Here is a 20,665-nt window from a genome sequence, read left to right as displayed (position 1 = left end):
GTCGGTATTTTGCAGAAGTGACTGTCAGCCTGGGCCTCATGTGCACCAGATGAAGGGATACATTCAGCAGATCTCTGGGAAAAGGACCCTTGATCTTCTCATCTCATAGGGCCGGTGTTTTTTCTAAGGAAGCTAGGTACTGTTTCATCCTTTGCAGCTCTAAACCAAACTGTAATTTTATTGGATTAATATAAAGCATAGCCCTGGAAAAGCTAATGATGTTTGTGTTATGATAGATTTACTACATGAAAAAAACAACTACAGTCAAGTGAAATCTTTAAATGCTTTATTTCAAGTTAGGTTTACACACAGGTCAAGAACAATCATGATTGGCTTCTCAGAAAATGCATCACTAGATTAATTAATCAATCAGAATGTTCAGAAACATCATAAATTCTTTACAAATGAACAGCTGACATAGTACACAGCAATAAAAGCCAATTATCACCCAAAGATTTAGATTCAAAAAATAAAAAAATTCTTTATATACAATACTGCATACTTAAAAATACAAAATGCAATGTATGTGCAAATGCAATAATAAACATATTTACATACATTATTTACACATTCACATTGAGAATGTAAAACAATTGATATCACCTTGATTACAACATGTTTGTAATAAAAATAAAGGACATTCTCTGACTCCTTGAATAGTATCTGGCATGAATCATCTGCATTTTCACTGCAATAAAATCATAGAGAAATCACTGGATTCACTAGCTCATATAATGAGGAACTTTATAATAGTGAAAGAAAAGCAACTTCAATATCAATACTGCATGAGAAAGCAGACAGATGTCGAGCTGCTGTTGTACAAAGCCTTTTTATCGTGAAATTCCAGTTTCAGAAGTAACGACCATTTTGGCACAAAAAAAGAACTTGACTGAAAATGGTGTAAACAACAGCATATAACATCAGGAAAACCAATTTTGCACAGGTCATGACAGCAAATGCTCCATTTTGCCTACATTTAAATGTACTGCATCTTTAATTAACTTATGAATAAAAGCAAAACCTGCAAAAAACAAACAAACATAGAATTCATTTTCAAACTCTTTAAAATGTACTAGTACATACAATATTTACAATAACTTATCATGGACATCTCATAAGAATAAAATGCTGATTTTAAATTTTAAGTGCTATTAAAATATATCTATATTCATAATTTTTGCATAATATATATATATAAAGTGAAAGCAGCCTTGATAGCGGAGGTTGTTGTTGGTTGTAGAGGTTGAGGTTTCTTCGTTTTTTGCTTTTCTTATGTCTGCTCTAAACCATCTGCTCTGGATTGTTTTTGTTTTTTTTATCAGATGCCTTGTGTGAAAAGACAGTTTGTATCCCCATTGTTCCTCAGATGTTGTTTTACTACAGAACTGACCTCCAAGTAGGAAAGACATCAAATATGGCTCTTATCTTGAAACATCAGTTTTAACATGGACTTCAATGTCATCATCATATTTCATTATCAATACTCACAACTTGTCTCTGTGAAAGCAAAATAAGACCATCAATATTAGGCAAAGTAATATACCAGAGAGTAGTCTAACTAGGCTTATTAGTAAACTGATAATGCTCTCGAACATTAGCTAATACGGCTAACATGAATATTGTGTTGTGTAGCCAGTAAATATTTTTTTATAAAGTATATCGTACCTGTGGGTAAACATAGCCATCAGAACTACTGTTTCTGCATAGATGAACCTGGTCCTCTGTGGTCTTTTGATAAACTGGGTTGTCAAAGTGGATGCTGTTGGTATTTTTCTGACGCCACTTTCTCCAGAACAGCACAGCGCCACCCACAACCAAACACAGGATTGCTTTAAAAAGATGAGACATACAAAAGAAAAGATCTTTCACTATATCTGATACATTGCTATACTTTAAGTTGTGTGTGCCTACATAATGCAATAACATGCTCCCTTTGTTAGTAACTCGCAGGCTTTCAGAACTCTACACATTTTTGTATTGCTTATTTAAACGTTTGCATTGAAGCACTCACCAAGAGGAAGCAAAATGTACAAGGCCAACGATGTAGAAGATGATGACTGAGACACATCTTTGACATTACTGTAGTGGTCATCTAAAGAGAAATCACAATAACTTGTAAAACAGATTTCACAAATTTCGATAAAACTGTAATATGACCTTGAAAGGTTCAACACGCCTGCCTGGAAATTTCTAGCATGCTTTGTAAAACCTTCAAGAGTTAGTTTACTCAAAAATGAAAATTCTGTCATTAATTACTCACCCTCATGTCGTTCCAAACCTGTAAGACCTTCAATCATCTTCGGAACACAAATTAAGAAATGTATTGATGAAATCCGAGAGCTTTCTGACCGTGCATAGACAGCAACGCAACTGACACATTCAAGACCCAGAAAGTTAGTAAGGACATCATTAAATAATCCACGTGACATCAGTGGTTCATCTGTAATTTTATGAAGCTACAAGAACACGTTTTGTGCGCAAAAAATTTTATTCAAGAATTTCTTCTCTCCCGTGTCAGTCTTTGACGCACGTTCACGAGAGTACACACAGAAGAGAAGAAATTATTAAATAAAGTTGTTATTTTTGTTTTCGTTGTGCACAAAAAGTACTGTTGAACCACTGATGTCACATGGACTATTTTAACAATGTCCTTACTACCTTTCTGGGTCTTGAACATGTCAGTTACGTTGCTGTCTATGGAGGTCAGAAAGCTCACGGATCACATTTAAATATCTTAATTTTTGTTCAGAAGTTGAATGAAGGCCTTACAGGTTTGGAACGACATGAGGGTAAGTAATTAATGACAGATTTTAATTTTTGGGTGAACTAACCCTTTAATTAGCCGGTTCAGGTGACTTCAATTGGGGTTGGAGCTAAACTCTGCAGGACAATGGCCCTCCAGGAGCAGGACTGGACACCTCTGCTCTAGGGTCTTAAGATTAGGGTTGGGGCTTGGGTTTGTCTAATTTGCCAAGAAAAGGAGAAGACCGGGACAGATGGTAATGTCTGGGTGGATAAAGCAAGACATACCTGTCTGGGTGGATAAAGGAAGTTTAGTTGTGGTTGGGGATGGCTTGACTGGAGCAGATTGAGTGGGTCGGTTAGGGATCGCAGGAGCAGGATTTGGTGTTGTCTTTGAAGGTACTTTAGGATGACTAGTTGTAACTATTTCAGGCTTGACAGGAGGTTCTGATGTGACTACAGCTGCTCAAAACAAAAAAAACTAATGTTAGATGTAGAAATCAGCAGAAGTTACATTAAGTTTATATCCATATCCATGACTTGCCTTGAACACATTTTCGCATGTCTCTGGCCAACATCATATTGTCTGGGCAGGCACAAGTGTATTTGGGTGAGAATCTATTGATTTGAGGGGCAGCCAGGCACAGGAATTCACAGCCACCGTTGTTGACCCTGCACCAGTTCATCCCTGGACAGACATTCAGAGTAAGCTCAGAACTACACTGAAGACTATTTCGCATTTTGGATGGAAAATAAATTCACTGAATGGTGACGGGGAAGGTACTGTCAAATGCATGTCTATATAATGGCCGACATACCAGTCGGTTGCTTGAGGTTGTGGTACAAGACAATGTCCTCTGGGGACGAGAGGTGTTCGGCCACTTTCTTGATGTCTCTTCCAGTCACACGATTTGCACTTAGAATTGCATTATTGCTCACATCTGTCCAAAACACTTTCTCCTATAAATGACGATGGAAAATTCTCGAGTGAGCATTCAGGTAACCTCCTAAACAAGATCTTCCAACAACAAGTTTATAAGGAGCATGAAAGTGTTACCTCAAAAACAGTGAGACCCAGAGGGTGGGCAAGTTTGCCCTGGTCAATGATCAGAGTACGCCGACCATCTCCCTGCATGCTGATGCTGGAGAGAGTATGTAGTTTGGAGTCGACCCAGTACAGACGCTGGTTCAAAAGGTCTATGCATGGGACAAGACAAGAAAGTAGGTCAGACCAAAGTTACACTTTTTGGACAGTTATGTAAGTGGACATGTTCATACCAAGGGTTATTCCATTGGGCCAGACAATGTTATCTGTAACTAGGGCATAGCGGTCACCTCCATTAAGACCACCTCTCTCAATCTTAGCTGGTGTGCCCCAATCAGTCCAGAACACGAAGCTACAACAAATAGGAGAAGATTTAGCATATTAAAACACTTGCCCACATAGTGTATCCCTTTATTTTAGAGTATGTGGGACTTGACATACTTCTTAATAGGGTCGACCACAATAGCACGTGGCTTGGCCAGGTTTTCTTTGAAGAGCGTCTTGCGTCTGCTTCCGTCCGCTGTTGCCACAGAGATGGCACCTTTGATGCTGTCTGTCCAGTAGATGTTCCCGTGGATCCAGTCGACAGCGATACCTTCAGGTGCATCTAAGTCACTGCCAATCACAACACTGTGTTGGGAGGAGTTATCTGCTGTATCCATTGGTGCTCTGGGAAAGAAAGACAAATGATGACATCAGGTTGGGTAAGAAGCAATTGAGACTCAAGATTGAACACGAGTCCAAAGATTTACCTGTATATCGTTTTGAGGGATAAATCCGACCAGTAGAGCTCCCTGGAAGCAACATTCATATCCAGTGCCACAACGTTCTTCAGGCGAGGAATAACACGTGTATACTCGCTACGATCCAGAGTCATCTTCCTGACCTCATGGCGATTGGTGAAAAATAGGTAGGCAATGGTTCCTGTTTAGAACCATGTTTGTGATTATGAGTTTATCAGTATGCAAGTATGGGCAATGACTATTTGGAAGTTTAAAAGCTGTACCAATAGCTTTGCAAGTTTTGCTGGCTGGGTCCATCTGGTAGCCATCCTCGCACTCACACTTGTAACTACCCATCAGGTTGACGCAGATTTGGCTGCAGGTGTCTGGATTGGCACACTCATCAATGTCTGAAGAAATCAAACAAATATGTGGGCTTGAAGTTAAATAGTCATTCTGTTGCTTCAGAACGGTGTCCGTACAGTATGGACTTACTGAACAAACTCTATCCTTATTTCCAGCTCAGAAAAAGCAAATAAGTTTAAAGTACAAATTAAATCATTCTTTGAACTGGATCTGCACCAAGGTCTGCGAAACGTACTATGACCAGATTTCCAGATGATTCAATATGGGAACTAATTTCAGTTTCTTACCTTCACAACGTCTCTTGTCCACCAACCGGAATCCAGTGGAACAGAGGCACTCGTAACCAATCTTTAGGTCATTACATATATGAGAGCAACCCCCGTTGTTGTAAAGACACTCGTTAGAATCTGTGGATTTGAAAATCAAATATTGTAGCACAGGTTGGTTTTGATGTAATTCTAAGCAATGCACCTTCTTGAAAGCCGTTTTTACTTACCACATTCTCGTAATGGCTCGTCAGACCAATCCCTACAGTCCCGTTGCTTGTTGCAAACTTTTTCCATGCTGATGCATTCACCACTGCGGCACTTAAACCTTTGTGGTGGCTTACAATGGGTTGCTGAAAATCCAAAAGGAGAAATGTAAGTTAAACACATCAGAATAACACCTGAAGCATATCAGTTTTGTGTAAAGAGCATAATTTGGATGGTTCACCATTAACACAGCCCAGCTCATCACTCAAATCTTTGCAGTCATAAATGTGGTTGCACTGCCGGCTGCCATGGATGCAAGATCCATCACCACACTGGAACTCGTCCGGTCGGCATGTGGGCAAGGCTGGAAAGAGAAAAATAGTTAATTATGTCTTGAGGATAAATGGCTACTGATGATTTTAAGGTTACAGTGTAACAAAGTGAAATGCGATAACAGTAATCTGCCGTGACCGTGACGAGTGTCCAATTTATCAATACCTTGGGTTCTATTTCTGCTGTGTAGCACCACCTATTGTGAAATCTCATTGGTCCACAGTCCTGCTCCCACTAACAGTACATTAAACATTGCATTTTTTGCTTTTGAATTCAGTGTGGACAGACAAAAATGATCACTGGAAACAAAGAATGCATTTACAGTAACGCATTTATAATAGAACCTTTAAGGGGCAAGACATTTCTGATGGCTTAAAAGCAGAAATGTGAGTTAAGTTTTTCTATTAACGTGTACGTTTATCCTTCTATAAAAAATGTGCCTTATGAAGTTGTCTTTATCATCGTTTTAGTTGTGGTACTGCTATTCTAAGATGAATGAGTCTTCCTGGTATCTTTGTGTGTACTGTAGGAAACTTTTTCCACGTCGAAGTAGAGACCAGGAGACGTTGGGATATCTTTCAAGCAGAAGTTACTCTTTATTGAGAACTCGCTGTGCGTCGCTGCAGTCATCCAAGTCTGACTATATCTCAGCACAGTAGAGTTTATACCTTTCAAGGGGGAGGGATACATAGAGGTGGAGACAATCTAAACAAAGCATGCAAATGAGTACAGGAATCGGCCCTGACCTCATCAGCATAACAGTGTCATTCAACTGCATAGGTGCTAATCCAGTCAGGCTGACAGTATCGCCCATACCTTCACATTATCATAGAGACAAAGGTACAGCTGTGCCTGAGCTTTAGCATTCACCTTTAACTTGGGACCCTGTTAAATGGTCAGTAAGTGCATAAAGACAAAAGGTTAATGTCTCAGACACCTGGGCTGCCTGACTTGATCTTAGAATGTCATCATCTTTACCTCAAAATGTAAAACACAATGTTTCAGTTTATATACTATTACACTGGAACCTAGATTTATCATTTTATAAATTTGTAATCCCACAGTACCATGCAAAGATTATCTGTATTTCTGTCATGACAACTCTTGGAGAGATTGGCATGGTAATGTACATGACAATATTAATGTGTTTGGTCTTGGCAGAATCCCCCTGTAGCAGAGCTATCCAGGTGGAGCTGGGGGAGGTGGAAGGTTTCTGAAACACGCTGCAACTGCTACAGCAACCAATAGTCATATATTTGAATGTTGAGCAGGAGCTCATTGGCTGCTGATAGAAAAAGAACCAATCAGCTGTGCCATGTGATGATGTCATTATGTCAGATTGAGTTTGACCTATCGGACTGCACCATCTAGAGGTTCATGATAGAGAACTTTACATGTCAGTAACATCAACAAGTCTCATTTCTTACAGCAGTTTTTCTCATCTGAGCGATCCAAACAATCTTCTCCCCCATCGCATTTCCAGCTGCTGTGTATGCATTCCCCACTGCCGCAATGGAATTCCATAGAGGAGCAGGGGTTTTTGGTAGATTTAGGTGTCCCTTTACTGCATTTCTGAGGCAATTCGTCTGAGCCATCAGCGCAGTCGGCATCTCCATCACAGACCCACAGTCGAGGCACACACTGTGTGTTGTTGCACCTGAAGGAGCTGGAGCTACACGTGGTGGGCGGACAGGAGACTTCATCACTGCCGTCATCGCAGTCTCTCTCATTATCACACACAAACGCAGCACTCACACACTGGCCACTGCCGCAGTGGAACTCGCCATCCAGACACCGGCGAGGATCTGCAAGTGGTGAGGGAGATTTTAAACACACATGCACACTGGCAGCACCATGAAGATACAAATAAATTCAAGATATCACTCACCACAGCCTTCCTCATCTGCACCATTCTCACAGTCCGCCTTGCCATCACACTTCCAGCTCTTTGGCACACACTGGTTTAGTCGCCCACTACAGCTGAATTCACTGGGTCTGCAGGTCTTGGCCACTGAAAAGAGAGGGAAAAATTTGATTTTTACATTTTCTGTAGAAAATACGAGAGGTGCCTAGCTAGGGATGTAAGATATAATGATGAGATAGCAGCAAATGTTAGTGATTTTTTTCTTTTTTTGATGCCAGTTGATATTGGATATTTAATTGTGCAGGATCTTGTTCTGCTTATTTTTAAATTTATATTACCTTGGCTTTTACACTGAAATAACCTAGTGCTCACTGATTTTTTTTAACAAAACTAAAAATTTTAACACAACTAAATTAAACACAAACTCAAGTGTAATCTCAAAATGAATATCCACTTTTTGAAACGTTCAGAATTATGTTGTGATGCCAAAATTCACTTGTTTCATTTATTTATTTTTATAAATGGTGTTCAACTTTTATTTATATAAACAAAACAGTACAGAATTTTAAGTGCCAGACATGGCATCAGAATAATTAATCAGTTTACTGGTATCAGAGAGAATTTTACCCACTGCCACGTCATTTAGGGCAATTTAGGGAAATAATATTTTGTACATGTGACCACAAAAAATGAAAGTTAAGCAAAATGGGGTTTAAAAGAGTTTTGAATACATTTATTTTAGTTTCCAATAGAATTGTCATCTATGGATAAACACAGTTAACCACATTTGCACTGCCCTCCAAAAGTTTGGAAACGCCCTAGAAAAGTGGGATTTTGGACAATATTGGCATGAATCCTTTTTAATTTGTGATAATTTTGCACTGATAAGGGACAACACAAACTATGAAAACATATTTTATTTTATTTTCATAAACAGTTTATACATAGAAAAAAACTTAAATTTTCGATTCATCAAAATATCCACCACTAGCAGCTATTACAGCTCTGCATAATCTGGGTATCCGAGCTGTCAGTTTATTCAAACATTGACTTGATACTGTATATTACTCCAAGTCTCCTGAAGGATTGCCCAAAGATGATTCACACTGGTTGGACACTTCTTACGGACATCACGGTCCAGTTCCTAGTAGCTCAATTGGGTTGAGGTCGGGTGATTGGGGAGGCCATTCCATGACAGACGTGATGGCAGCTGACTGTTTCCTCTCCAAATAGGATTTGCACAGCTTGGAAGTTTGCTTGGGGTCATTGTCTTGTTGGAAGGTTTAGGAAAGTTGGGGTGATTCTAAACTTTTGGAGGGCAGTGTAAATATTGCACCTAGCATCATTAATGTTACACCAACAACTCTCTCCTGTCTCTTCAGGACAACTGACTTGTCTTAGATGGAGGAACACTTACAGCAGGCAGCAGGAAGTTCATCAGTGCCGTCACCACAGTCATCAGTTTCATCACACACCCATCTCGATGTGATACACTTTCCATTGCCACACTGATACTGCCATGATTCACAAGTCAAAACACCTGTCAGATGGAGACATAAGTGATGCTTCACATAAGTGACACATTATCCAACACCTTATGTTATTTTAGTCATTTGAAGTTACAGAGATAACAAGCTAAAACACTAGAGAGCCTTATAATCTTGCTTAGCCCTCCTATCTAAGCATATCACTGGACACAATCTAGTGCTAACACTAGTAACTGGGTTATGTATGATTTACTGATTGCAACGTATGGACAAAGAGGGTGTCAAGTTTTTCCTGCTTTCCTGCTTTGTAATCTAAAATGCCAGTAAGGGGAGGTCTTCTAGATCTTAATTAAGAAGGAGGCTTGCTCTGAAAGTAACACGACTACAACAAACTTAAAGACTGCTCCACAACCTTTTTGAAATTATAACTCAAGTCATACAAAAAAACAAAAAAGAAACATGCTCTTGACCCTGGCTGGATGCAACAATGGCCGACTTTCAGTTAAAGTAGTATACCTTTAAATTGATAATTAAACAAAGATATCTAATGACATTCTCTACCACCAGTGTTACTCAAGCAGAAGTGGAAGAGTCATGTGACGTTCATTAGTTAGTAATCATAGTAGTCAGGGAAATAATGATGTGTTGATAATGGCCTTTTGATGGCTTTAGCCCACATCTCAATGGATCTGGGTCACCTATTTCTGAAAACAAACGTGGAGGTCGCAAAAGAATTCAATCACTGATTTAAATTCATAATTGTGACAGCGGGGAAATTATCAAGATCATTAAATTTTGAACTTATGTAATTGTTTTTTGCCAACAAAGTAGTGAAATCACTTAGCATAGCATCAAGTAGCTTGTAACTTTTGTAAGAAAAAAGACACGCATATTAAATAAATATTAATAGAAACCATTTTACAACACCTTCCAACTTGGTTCATCCAATCAGGACTCAGTGTTGGATCATTCTGTCTTATAATGGAAATGTGGGCATAAAATGATTAATGATTACACAAATGTATCATGTAGACTTATCAGTATTTAAATACAAACCTTCCATTGGTATAAAACTGTTTATGACCTTGGGTTGATATCATACATCTCTTCAAATTATGGCTGGGCGGTTTTCTGGTTTCATTGATTAATTCGAATTTAATGTTTTGCCATGTCCTGCATTTTTTTTTTTTTTTAAAGAATCAATGAATAAAAGTTTTAAATAAAAACATTAGCAAACATAAAAAAGGGAAAAATGATTGATGACAGTATGATAGTGATGATTTTGTATGATAGTGACAGGCTGAAAGGTGATGTTATTTTCTTACAAAACCTTTACTGTTAAGCTGTTATAGCCTATACTGGTAAATACTAGTCTACTAGGTATCGAGTTGACCTCTGAAACTGAACGTCTACATTAAGGCTAAGAAATATTTAGCATTCTTCTTATTTTAAATTATTTCTGAACATATACGATACATTTAATACATACATATATTCATATTTCAAGCATATTTTCCGCAAAGATTTTAAATAAGTGAATTTGTTTTACATTTACACCATGTTGACCACTTCATGTGTGGTGCACTTGGAATAGAAATTTCTTTAACCCTTTAAAGCACAAGCTATGAAAACCCCGTCTAACACACAACATGGGTCTAAAATGACTCGTATTCATTTTGTTTGTTTTATCTTTTGAAATCAGTTTATTTCAGCATTTAATATTTCCTGATCTATAAATTCCATCATCCATGAATATTCAAAATATATTTTACAATGACCACAAATTAATATTTTATTTTTTCCCTAGGTTTTTTGTTACTACATCAAGTTTACACACATGGGTCATATTTTGTTAAAAAGAATAATTTTAGCTGTTATTTAGACCAATACATTGACCAATAATTGAAATATGCTTTGTGTCATTTTTGACCAATGTGTAAAATCGATGTAGAAATACAAAAAGATAGAGATTGGTGATTGTCAAAAACAAGTTAACTGAGGAATTCTGAATTTCTTGCAAAGATATAGAAAAACTTCACGGGTCACTTTAGACCCATGTTTTGCATCAAAGGATAAAAGATAGTTTTGTAAGTTTTCAGTAAAGAGAACTTAAATCATGGTGAATCAAACTGAAATTTTTACACTAAACTGGTCAAACGTTCAGGCGAAAAAAAAAAACTTCAAAGCACCATGTATTGTTCATTGTTTACAGTTGAAGATGCTGACCACAGAATGCAACGTGGCTGTTTGCTTTTTTCTTGGATGTCTCTAGTGTGTCTTATTATCTAAACAGCCTACTATCAAGACAGCTCAGGGTAAAGAAATACACGTGGCAGCCAAGCCAAGGATGTTATGGAAAGTTTATCTGGCTTATCACATAGCTTGCCTAAGAAACTAAAATGCATCATAAGTGCTCAAGAAACCTTCTAGGCTACAAGAAGGTTATCGTTTTATTTAATGGCATATTTGTGGAGTATTGCTCTTGCTTCACTATGACATCATTTGCACTTGTATACCAACGAGAAAACAGAAGCATATCTTTCTACAGTATATCTTTCCCTTTTCTCTCATGTGTTAACCTATAAATAAACCTATAAACCTTTATATGACCTATAAAACGATCTGTCTGATCATAAGACAATCCAATCCAATATATGGGTGAATCTATCAAATCCTGTCAGGAACATGGTTACATTTAACCCCCAAAATAAATAAAAAAATCAAGCAAACAAACAAAACAAAAAAATTAAAGTTAGAAATTCAATTTTGCACAATGCAAAGTAATTTAAAGACTTTTACATTTGCATTTTAATTACAGTACTGTAATTAAAGATTTATGGGGTAAACATGTTCTGTAAAAAGTGGTAAGTTGACTTAACTTAAAAGAAATTGAGGAAACCTGTTGCCTTAAAATTAATAAGTAAATAATAATTAAAAAAAAAAAGTTAAGTCAACTTGACAATTATTATTTTAAGGCAAGGGGTTTCCTCAATTTTTTTAAGCTAAGTCAACATCACTTTTTGGAGTGATTAAGCTAAGCCAATTGATCACTTTTTACAGTGTGACCTGGTACATATTTTTGAGAGATTAACCCATATTACTGAACCTAGAGTCAAATTGTGGTTATTTTTAAACTGAACTATCAGCTTTATTTTACTCTGCACAGTCCAAACAGCTCCGTAAACTAATTATTTCTATAATCTAGAGATAAGAAGACTATATCTATACAATTACACCCAACCATAACTACACCATCTCCACTGATGAAGACTCAGTTCTCTGTATGTTTTTTTTTTATTGTTTTACAGATTTTTTCATATGCATTAACTTTTCATCTACACTGGTACCAATCCAGCAAGACTCCGATGCCAAACCAACACTGAGTGACCAAACAACAGAAATTGTGCCTCCTTTAAACCCTCCTTATTTTTCTGGTCTGTGAAGATGAGTAATGCATGTTTTTGGTAGAAAATAAGTTTGCATGGGAAGCCAGTTCCTCATGCCTTGGATCTACGCTACTACTGTCCTTGTACGGCAAATGATTTAGAACTTCTTGGAAAGGCATGTGTGCGAAAATACTATGGAATGAGGCCCCTATAGCAGACACATGGACAGTATAGACACATGTGGTTACTGTAAGGCAATACTATGATTTGTTCTGCTTAGTGAGGCTGGAGAATTCGTTCATGTTGAACAAAACAGAAGCAAACGATGCAACTGAGTTCTATAGAAAGCAATAACAGCTTTGAAATACAACATTTAGCATCATCATAAACACATATACGAAATAAAATAATCAGTATATATTTTGTAGGAGCCAAAAAGCAGGAAGGAATTAAGGGGAGACACTGCAGGCAAAAACACAGTTTTTTCATGCACCAGTCAAATTTGAGATTTTGGGCTTTTTGGTTTTTCATAAAATATTTTTTCAGACTAGTGGAAAGAAAACATCCAAAAGACACTGTTAAGTGTTTCTTTTATAGCACTTTATCGATTTGTGTCACTAGATTTCAATTACAATACATATTTTTAAAGGCCGTTTCCTCAAAATGAGTTTTCTCTCCTACATTGAGCCATATATCTCAGTAGCACTTACAAACTTTACATCTTTATTCCTGTCTATATCCTCAAGGTTTTTACAGAGGGATGTGTTCATATATAATTTGCTTGATTATATACGACATTTTATTCCCCCAATTTTTTTTTAAAATGTATTGTTTTCTGTCTGTTCTAAGTATTTTCTGAATTATGGAGTGACAAAATGAGATTCCCAAAATTCCCTCTGTAAAAACTTTTGACTCTAATATGTCAATAAAATGAAATAAGAATGATTTTGAAACCAACTTCATCCAGTGTTTAGATTTTTGCTCTAGAAATGTATGCAAATTAGCACATATTTCATTAAATAATGCATCATTTGCATATTTAAACCTAACATTTTAGAAAGCTTGTAATACAATTTTTTTGCAATTATCAATGTAATCAATCAACTAGGTAAGTATGGTGATAAATATTAGTTATTTTTTTACCCTATTCACCTTCAGTGTCTGGCCTTAATATATAAATAGGGAAATACCTATTGTATTGTGTAATCATGTAGGCTATTAATGCAGAATATACATAAACATACATTGCCTATATATAGGCGTAATTTGAGCGTAAGTGAATGCTATCTGAACGTCACTTAAAACACGTGTAGGACACTGAATACAATCCATATGGGTTAAAATGCATTCATATACTAATTAAATGATGTTTAAAAATAGTTAATGATCATTAAAGACCCCTAAAGATAAAGTAAACTTGTTTACTCACCTGTTTGAACAGGACAGAAGAAAGTAACCGCCAGTAAAAATATTAATGAGCTCTCCATAGTCTCTCAATGAGCTGGTTAAAGCACCTCGCTTTTCTGTTTGATGTGTTGGTCAAGTTTTTATTGTGGGTGTTTGTATTAAACAAATAGTTCTGATGAAGCAGATGGACTCGTGTTCATTTGAAGCTGTGGGGAAATGTATGTTTGTGAAGCGGTGGACCCAGATATTCGTGTTATGATGGTTGAACTTGAACCGTTTGAATGGGTGCGTAGAGTGGGCGGGGCTTCGTGACAAGAGGCGGTGGTGTGATTTAAGAGTTGCACAATCGAGGGCGTGGTCAAACGTAGTCCACGCCCATCCCAAACTATTCTACTCTACAAGATTCCAAGTAGAAGAGTGCTTCAGCAGTTACCTGCTTATTACTGATGGCGGGGAAAGAATAATAGTGCGAAAAAACTGATAAGCATAAAGCTACATATCTGGACGAGATTGCTGCTGTATAAAGCATCGTGAACATGTACAGTGCATCTGCTCTTCCCTGTTACCTTTCAAGGCTGACAGAAGTCATAAAAGTAAATAATGTATCATAAATCTTAATCACATCCATATTTTTGTGACCTTGACACATCTGAAATAGCCTAGGCTACTATACGTTAATGGTCAAATGTGTGGAAACAGAGTAAAGTCATAAACACATTATAGATTGACTTTTCCTTGTCAGTAGATGCTTCCTCGGTTTTAGAGAGTTCAAATCCCTATTTATGATTATTATGCAGATGCACAACTTATGTAGGGAATAAATATGAAACTAAAAAACAACATTTAGACAGCTTTTGGATTCCATTTTATAGAATAAGTAGCTAATATTGAAAAAGTGAAAATTATTTTTTAAAGTGAACAATTATTCTTAAACGTTTAAATTTAAAATGTATCTTATGGTTTATAGGCTAAATTCTGGGGACACATTATCTAATGTTTAACTGCACAAATTAGCAGTGAAGTAAAAACAGCAGTGAAGTAAAGGACTCAGTGTGTAGCCTTGAACTAGCACAAATATCATCAGAACATAGTCTTCTTAAACCAGCACTGGAACATCTACCAAAACTATTCACTGTTGTCTCGTCATTTTTCCTGTCTTGTTTCGAGTACATTTCTTGGAATTTTAGATAGTCATTGAGGCCAAGATTTCCACTACAGCATGCATGTTTGGCCCCGGAATGCCAGAATTAATGTTAAGTTCCTGAAAGCAGATCATATAATATAAACAGATTTTCCCTGACTTTGTTACATGGGGAAAAATATTTGCAAGTTGGAGCTGGAGGCACCTTGAACCAGTTCTGCTAATTTCCGTGTTTGTCTTGGGAATCACACATGCACGATGCTTCAGATCAAAGGAACACAAACATTGTAGTAGCTTCACAGTGGCAGCCGAACTACAAATGAAATTGTTGTAAAAAATGTAGTAGTAAAATCAGAATGAGTAGGATATGAGTAGAGACTTTTTAAAGAAGTCTCTAATGCTCACACAGGCTGCATTTGTCCATAGTACAGTAAAAACATTACTATTGTGAAATATTATTGCAATTTATAATAATCTTTTTCTATTTTGATATATTTTAAAATGTAATTTATTCATGTGATGAATAATGTGAAATATTAGGCTATTACCATTTAAAAAAAAAATCTTTTTTTTTTATTTTTAATCCTGATGCAAAGCTGAATTTTCAGCATCATTACTCTTTAGTGTCTTTAGTGTCACATGATCCTTCAGAAATCATTCTAATATGCTGATTTGATGCTCAAGAAACATTTATTATTGTTATCAGCGCTGAAAACAGTTGTGCTGCTTCATATTTTGAGGAAATACTTTCTTTTTTTTGCAAGAAATTTCAAAAGAACAGTAATTATTTGAAGTAGAAATCTTTTGTAACATTATAAATGGCTTTACAGTCACTTTTCAACTGAATGCATTCATGCTGAATAAAGGTAAATTTCTTCAAATCTCTTTCAGGCAAAACTTTTGTGGTGCATAATAAACACCTAAAGGAAAACAACAAGCACATATGCCGATAAAAAAAGTTTGTGCGGAGGGTAGGCGAGGTGAACGCTCTTATCTTTTATCTATTTACCTGAAAAAACAAAACAAAACAAAAAACTGCGTCCCAATAGGAAACCGGATCTGTCACTCTGCCACCCAACTAAGTACAAATGACTTGTTTCATTTAAAAACTCTTCTTTTGAATTTCTGTTTCTTTGTTTTGTTAAGTCGGGAAGCTTCCTGGTAGATGCTGTTGAGGTGAAACAGAAAAATGTCAAAGCAAGAAAAACGAGCAGAAAACAGCTCAGCTTCAGAAGCAATATCTTGTATCAGCAATTAAACACTGAAAATAGAAAGTAGGAGTACCTAAGTTATGTTTCCACGCTTGTTTGAGAGTTTAATGTGTCCTTTACGCTTCTGTGACTGTACAAATCCTGAATATTTACCTTCGTTTGTTTATAGTAACAGCATTGCCTTTCTTAACAGTTGAGAGCGTTATTCTCCGTTTTGCCCATTTACGTTAAATATAAAGAAATTAAAATAACTGAATATATAACTAAATAATTCATTAAAAACAAAAAACATGTATCCCTCAAAAATTTATTTGGCTGCTTTGTAATATAGTCAGGTTGATTTAGTCATATGAATTAAAATGCTTGACTTGCGCAAAAAGAGTTTACACTACATAACACACTTCAGCTGCCTGACAAAAGTTTTTACTCAAGTCACATAGACTCAAAATGAACAGGTTTGACGGCAAGTCTTTGATAACTGAACAAACATATGTTATAAGCAAACTCCCCCTGACTGCTGATTATGACATCCTGTCAAACGGGGTGGGAGGTTAACAATAAGGTCTTTATGTTCTCAGGGTCCCAGTGTCCTAGTAAGAGTGTGTCATACAGAATACCCAGTCATACTGAATAAAGAAGACCACCAAACACGGTCTAGAACATTTTCAGCACAGTGGGCCAAAACAAAACCCCCCAAAATGTTTTAACAGTATATTAACACATTATAATCTCAAAATCAAAAGTAAAAGTTACCTTTTGCATATAGAAAAAGAGGCATTTTTATGGACCATTTCTTCATGCAAAATATTATTTCTTTCTTGCTTTTAATTTCAGGATGAAATGTGACCTGGACATGTTTTTGTGTCATGTTCAGGGGAAAGTGTTGAACTGATAAACTCATTTGCCACACCTGAAATTATCACCAGACCTTGCGTTACGGGTAACAGATGGCCTTTGAGCAAGTCAGGTTATTTAGTTAGCATGTGCAAACATCAACTTAGACCTCGATCAGTTGCATATACAGTACAAATAAGATGTATTCTCCTTTGTGACCTCCTTTGGTTTTAGCACTATTGTGTTATAACACAAAATCATGTATTTGACTAAGAACCGTTCACATTTTTGAACACAAAGCACTTTATAATGTCTAAGAATAAAATACAGATATAACGAAATCAATTACAGTTCAACATAAATGCATAACTGAACACATAATGTGCCTTTTGTTGTCTGATTCACCAAAACGCACACAGGCAAATCCAGCTGTAGTGTAAGAAATAATTTTCCTTAATAACGACAGATAAATGATTGATAGATATAGATAGATAGACAGACGGACAGATACACAGAACATAAAACAGAAAGAACGACAGAACAAATGATAGATTTTTTTTTTTTTTAAGTAAGCTTCTGTAACTCCTTCAGGGTTTCCGTAGGCCTCCCAACTGTTTCCATTATGGATCTTCCAGTCTGGCTACTTATTTTTGGAGTTCAGCCAGTTTTGGGTAGAGTTACAGCATTTTTTTCATATTTTCTTCATTTTTTCTTGTGTTGACTGGAATTTTTCAAGAGTTGTATTACAGATTTGAATGCAATGTCTTCATAGTGAACAGTAGCACTTTATAAATGTTCACAATGTATCTGACATTATAATAAAACAGGAACAGGCCGGTCATGTAATTATATGACTTAACAATGAGAGTTCGTTATGTCAGGAGAGATTAAGGTGTCAAAGCAAGAAGATTATGTAATTGAGAGATTTTCATAGTGTTTAGGCACAGATGATGCTATTTGCAGTATATGCAAGATATTACTTCTTAAAAAATATGAGAATAATTGGTTACAAATACAATATTAACCTGATTAAAGTGAATTTCTAAGGTAGCAGCCAGAGGAAACATCCGTGGTAACCCATACATTCAATCAGGGAAGGGATAGAGGAAATTTCACCCGTTTTAAAATATGTTTCTGAGCCTCGTCTAGCTATGTTTCACCAGACATTGAAACATTGTCAGAGGACTATATAAACATGCAGGTTTCCCAGTAGTTCAGTTTATGTTTATTTTTGACTAACACTAACAGCACCACCTTGTGTTCAAAAAGAAACCTTGCACAATAAACACAAAAAACAAACTCTATTTCTCCCTTTCCAGTGAGCAACTACCATCTTAGCAGCCTTGCATTGTGACTTTAACAATTTGGGCTTAACATTTTAATGTGAGTGAGATTCTAACCTTGTCTGACCTTCTTAGATTAGAAGGATGTGTATCTCTATCTAGTACAATTAATATGCAGGGTTCTGCTCTGTGTATAATGTGCAAAATACCGTGACCATATTTGAAACTAGGATGGCCTAAAATTGTACTCATTTATCTGAACACTTTTTCTTTTTTTACTCTGAGACTTGATTACTTAAAGCGACTTTTTACTTTCTTTGAGAGTAGACTTAAAATATATTTTAGCCATTTTGAACGGAATCAATCAATCAATCAAGCAAGCAAGCAGAAGAATATATTTCTGTATATTTCAGGGCAAAACTGTAATGGCAGAGATTTTAATTCAGAACTGTATGCAGAAATGCATTACAGTAACATACTATATATATTAACTGACAAATTCATTCTCGGACAATGAGATCTACAGTCCATATCCAAGATCGTATAACTTCACCTTCAGTTTAGTTTTCTCTAATTTACGTTTTTGTGTTCCTAATTTGAGTTTTATCATTTCCAATGTCAATAATTCATATACTGTTTGTCCAGTTTATGCTTTATAGTGCTTCATAGTAATGTTGCTAGGAGGGTCTTTCCATGTCTCAGTCTCTGAACCACTTGCCACAGGTGTCATCTGCATGCTGCCCAAATCATCTTCATTAAAAAAAAAAAAACTGGTTGTAAGTGTAATGAAGAGCTTTACCTTCACTTTATGCTGTTCTGGTTTGTGATTGCCGCATCTTCACCTTGAGTGACTAATGATATCAAGAGAGAGGAGAATGTTACCTGGAAAATTTTTCTGATATTATGGTCCAAGCCTTGTGTTTTTAAATTATTTGCATTGTAATAACCAATTACTAGTTATTAAAAAATTTGCAATTTCCTAAATTTATTAATTAAAATTGATTTGGCAGCAATGCATTGTACCTCTTATATACAAATGTTTTCAGCAAAAACTATCGGCCATGTTGTTTAAAGTTCTTCACTGTCTTTTCCCGCAATGCAATTTGAACTATCTATCAATCTATTGATCTGTATATTTATACTAACACACACACTACATTTGTGAGTGATACAATTGTCAAGACATAGTGGCAATTGTGAGATATGAAAGTCCAATTCTGAGGTATAAAGTCATACAGGGTTCATATAGAATCTTTTTTTGAAGTGCATCATTAAATAAGAAATGTATTTATTTTTCTCTGAGATCCCTTAATATCAGTTAAAAAATTATGCATAAATAAACATTTTAATGGCCATTTTTGTTATATTGTCTTAGTGGAGTAAACAATGTATCATTTAAAATTTTAGTTAGTTAAAATATTTATATTGCCACTTGAGAAGCATCACTCTTTCTCTCAAATCTCATTCCATCATTTTCATCAGTGCAGTCACTACAGTCACCCTTCACATATCTGGTGAAGGTGATTTACAGTAGGTAAAGAGATGTCACTCACCACAGCCTTCCTCATCCACCCCATTCTGACAGTCACTATCACACCTCCATCTCATAGGCACACACGTTTAGCGTTTGTCTCCACAGCTGAACTGTTCGGGTTTGCAGGTCTTGTCTGAAATGAAGACAAAAAGAAACTGAGAATCAGTATATCTATCCATCTATCCATCCAGATTTTTTGTTATGTTTTGATATATATATTTGTGTGTGTGTAAGTATTGGAACAGTAAAGACAAAATTGCTCTGTTGGCTGTGGAGTCAAGACATTTACAAATATGATTAAAAGATGAATATGAGACAAAACTACAGAATGTCACATTTTATTATTGGGTGATTCAACACAGATGTTTTACCAGCTAAGAAGTTCAGCACTTTTAGAGTTTCATCCCTCTATCTGATGTGAGCAGAAGTACTGGAACAGTTGCCTCACAGGTCTTTCTAAGTGATCAGCTGTGTCCTGTTGCATTAATTCTTCAGATATTAAAAGCAGGGAATGTGTTGTATCAGTTATAGCCATTACTTCTGTATTCTGAATCTTGCATTCGATGATGACACACACAAACCAGGATGAAGATGAGGGAGCTGACTTTGAGAGAAAAGCAAGCAATTTGGATGCTAAAAGAAAAGAGGAAGTCAATTAGAGCTCAAGGAAAAACAAAGGGCATGAGAAATCAAGAGTTTGGAAACCACCAGCAACCAACAACGACCTGATCGACTGAGAAATCAACAGTAGTTGATGACAGACAAATCATAAAAGCTGTGAAAATGAACCCTAAAAGACGTGTCTGTAAAATCACCAACAACTTCCAGAAAGCTGGG

General features: G+C 36.2%; 1 protein-coding gene across 2 annotated transcripts; it reads right to left on the bottom strand.

The window, feature by feature from the left end:
* Positions 1-269: 269 nt before the first annotated feature.
* LOC306846884 (low-density lipoprotein receptor-like) lies at positions 270-14,104 on the bottom strand. 2 transcript variants are annotated; one of them, XR_013782123.1, is made up of 19 exons: positions 13,848-14,104; positions 8,963-9,085; positions 7,570-7,692; positions 7,109-7,486; positions 5,590-5,712; positions 5,372-5,494; positions 5,163-5,282; positions 4,794-4,919; positions 4,540-4,711; positions 4,229-4,456; positions 4,021-4,139; positions 3,800-3,939; positions 3,561-3,702; positions 3,287-3,430; positions 3,031-3,204; positions 2,012-2,092; positions 1,666-1,829; positions 1,391-1,497; positions 887-1,021 (listed from the first exon to the last, which is right to left on the bottom strand). XR_013782123.1 is itself a non-coding variant. In XM_079380571.1 (18 exons), exons 1-18 carry the CDS (start codon positions 13,903-13,905, stop codon positions 1,465-1,467), a joined length of 2,571 nt encoding a protein of 856 aa, XP_079236697.1. In that variant the 5' UTR covers positions 13,906-14,104; the 3' UTR covers positions 270-1,464. The 2 variants fall into 2 exon arrangements, 1 of the variants encoding a protein (XP_079236697.1); XM_079380571.1 differs by having other exon boundaries at positions 270-1,497.
* Positions 14,105-20,665: the final 6,561 nt, after the last annotated feature.

Source organism: Barbus barbus, assembly GCF_936440315.1.
Source record: "Barbus barbus genome assembly, chromosome: 3".
Taxonomy (NCBI): Eukaryota; Metazoa; Chordata; class Actinopteri; order Cypriniformes; family Cyprinidae; genus Barbus; species Barbus barbus.
This window is presented reverse-complemented; position numbering and strand designations above follow the sequence as displayed.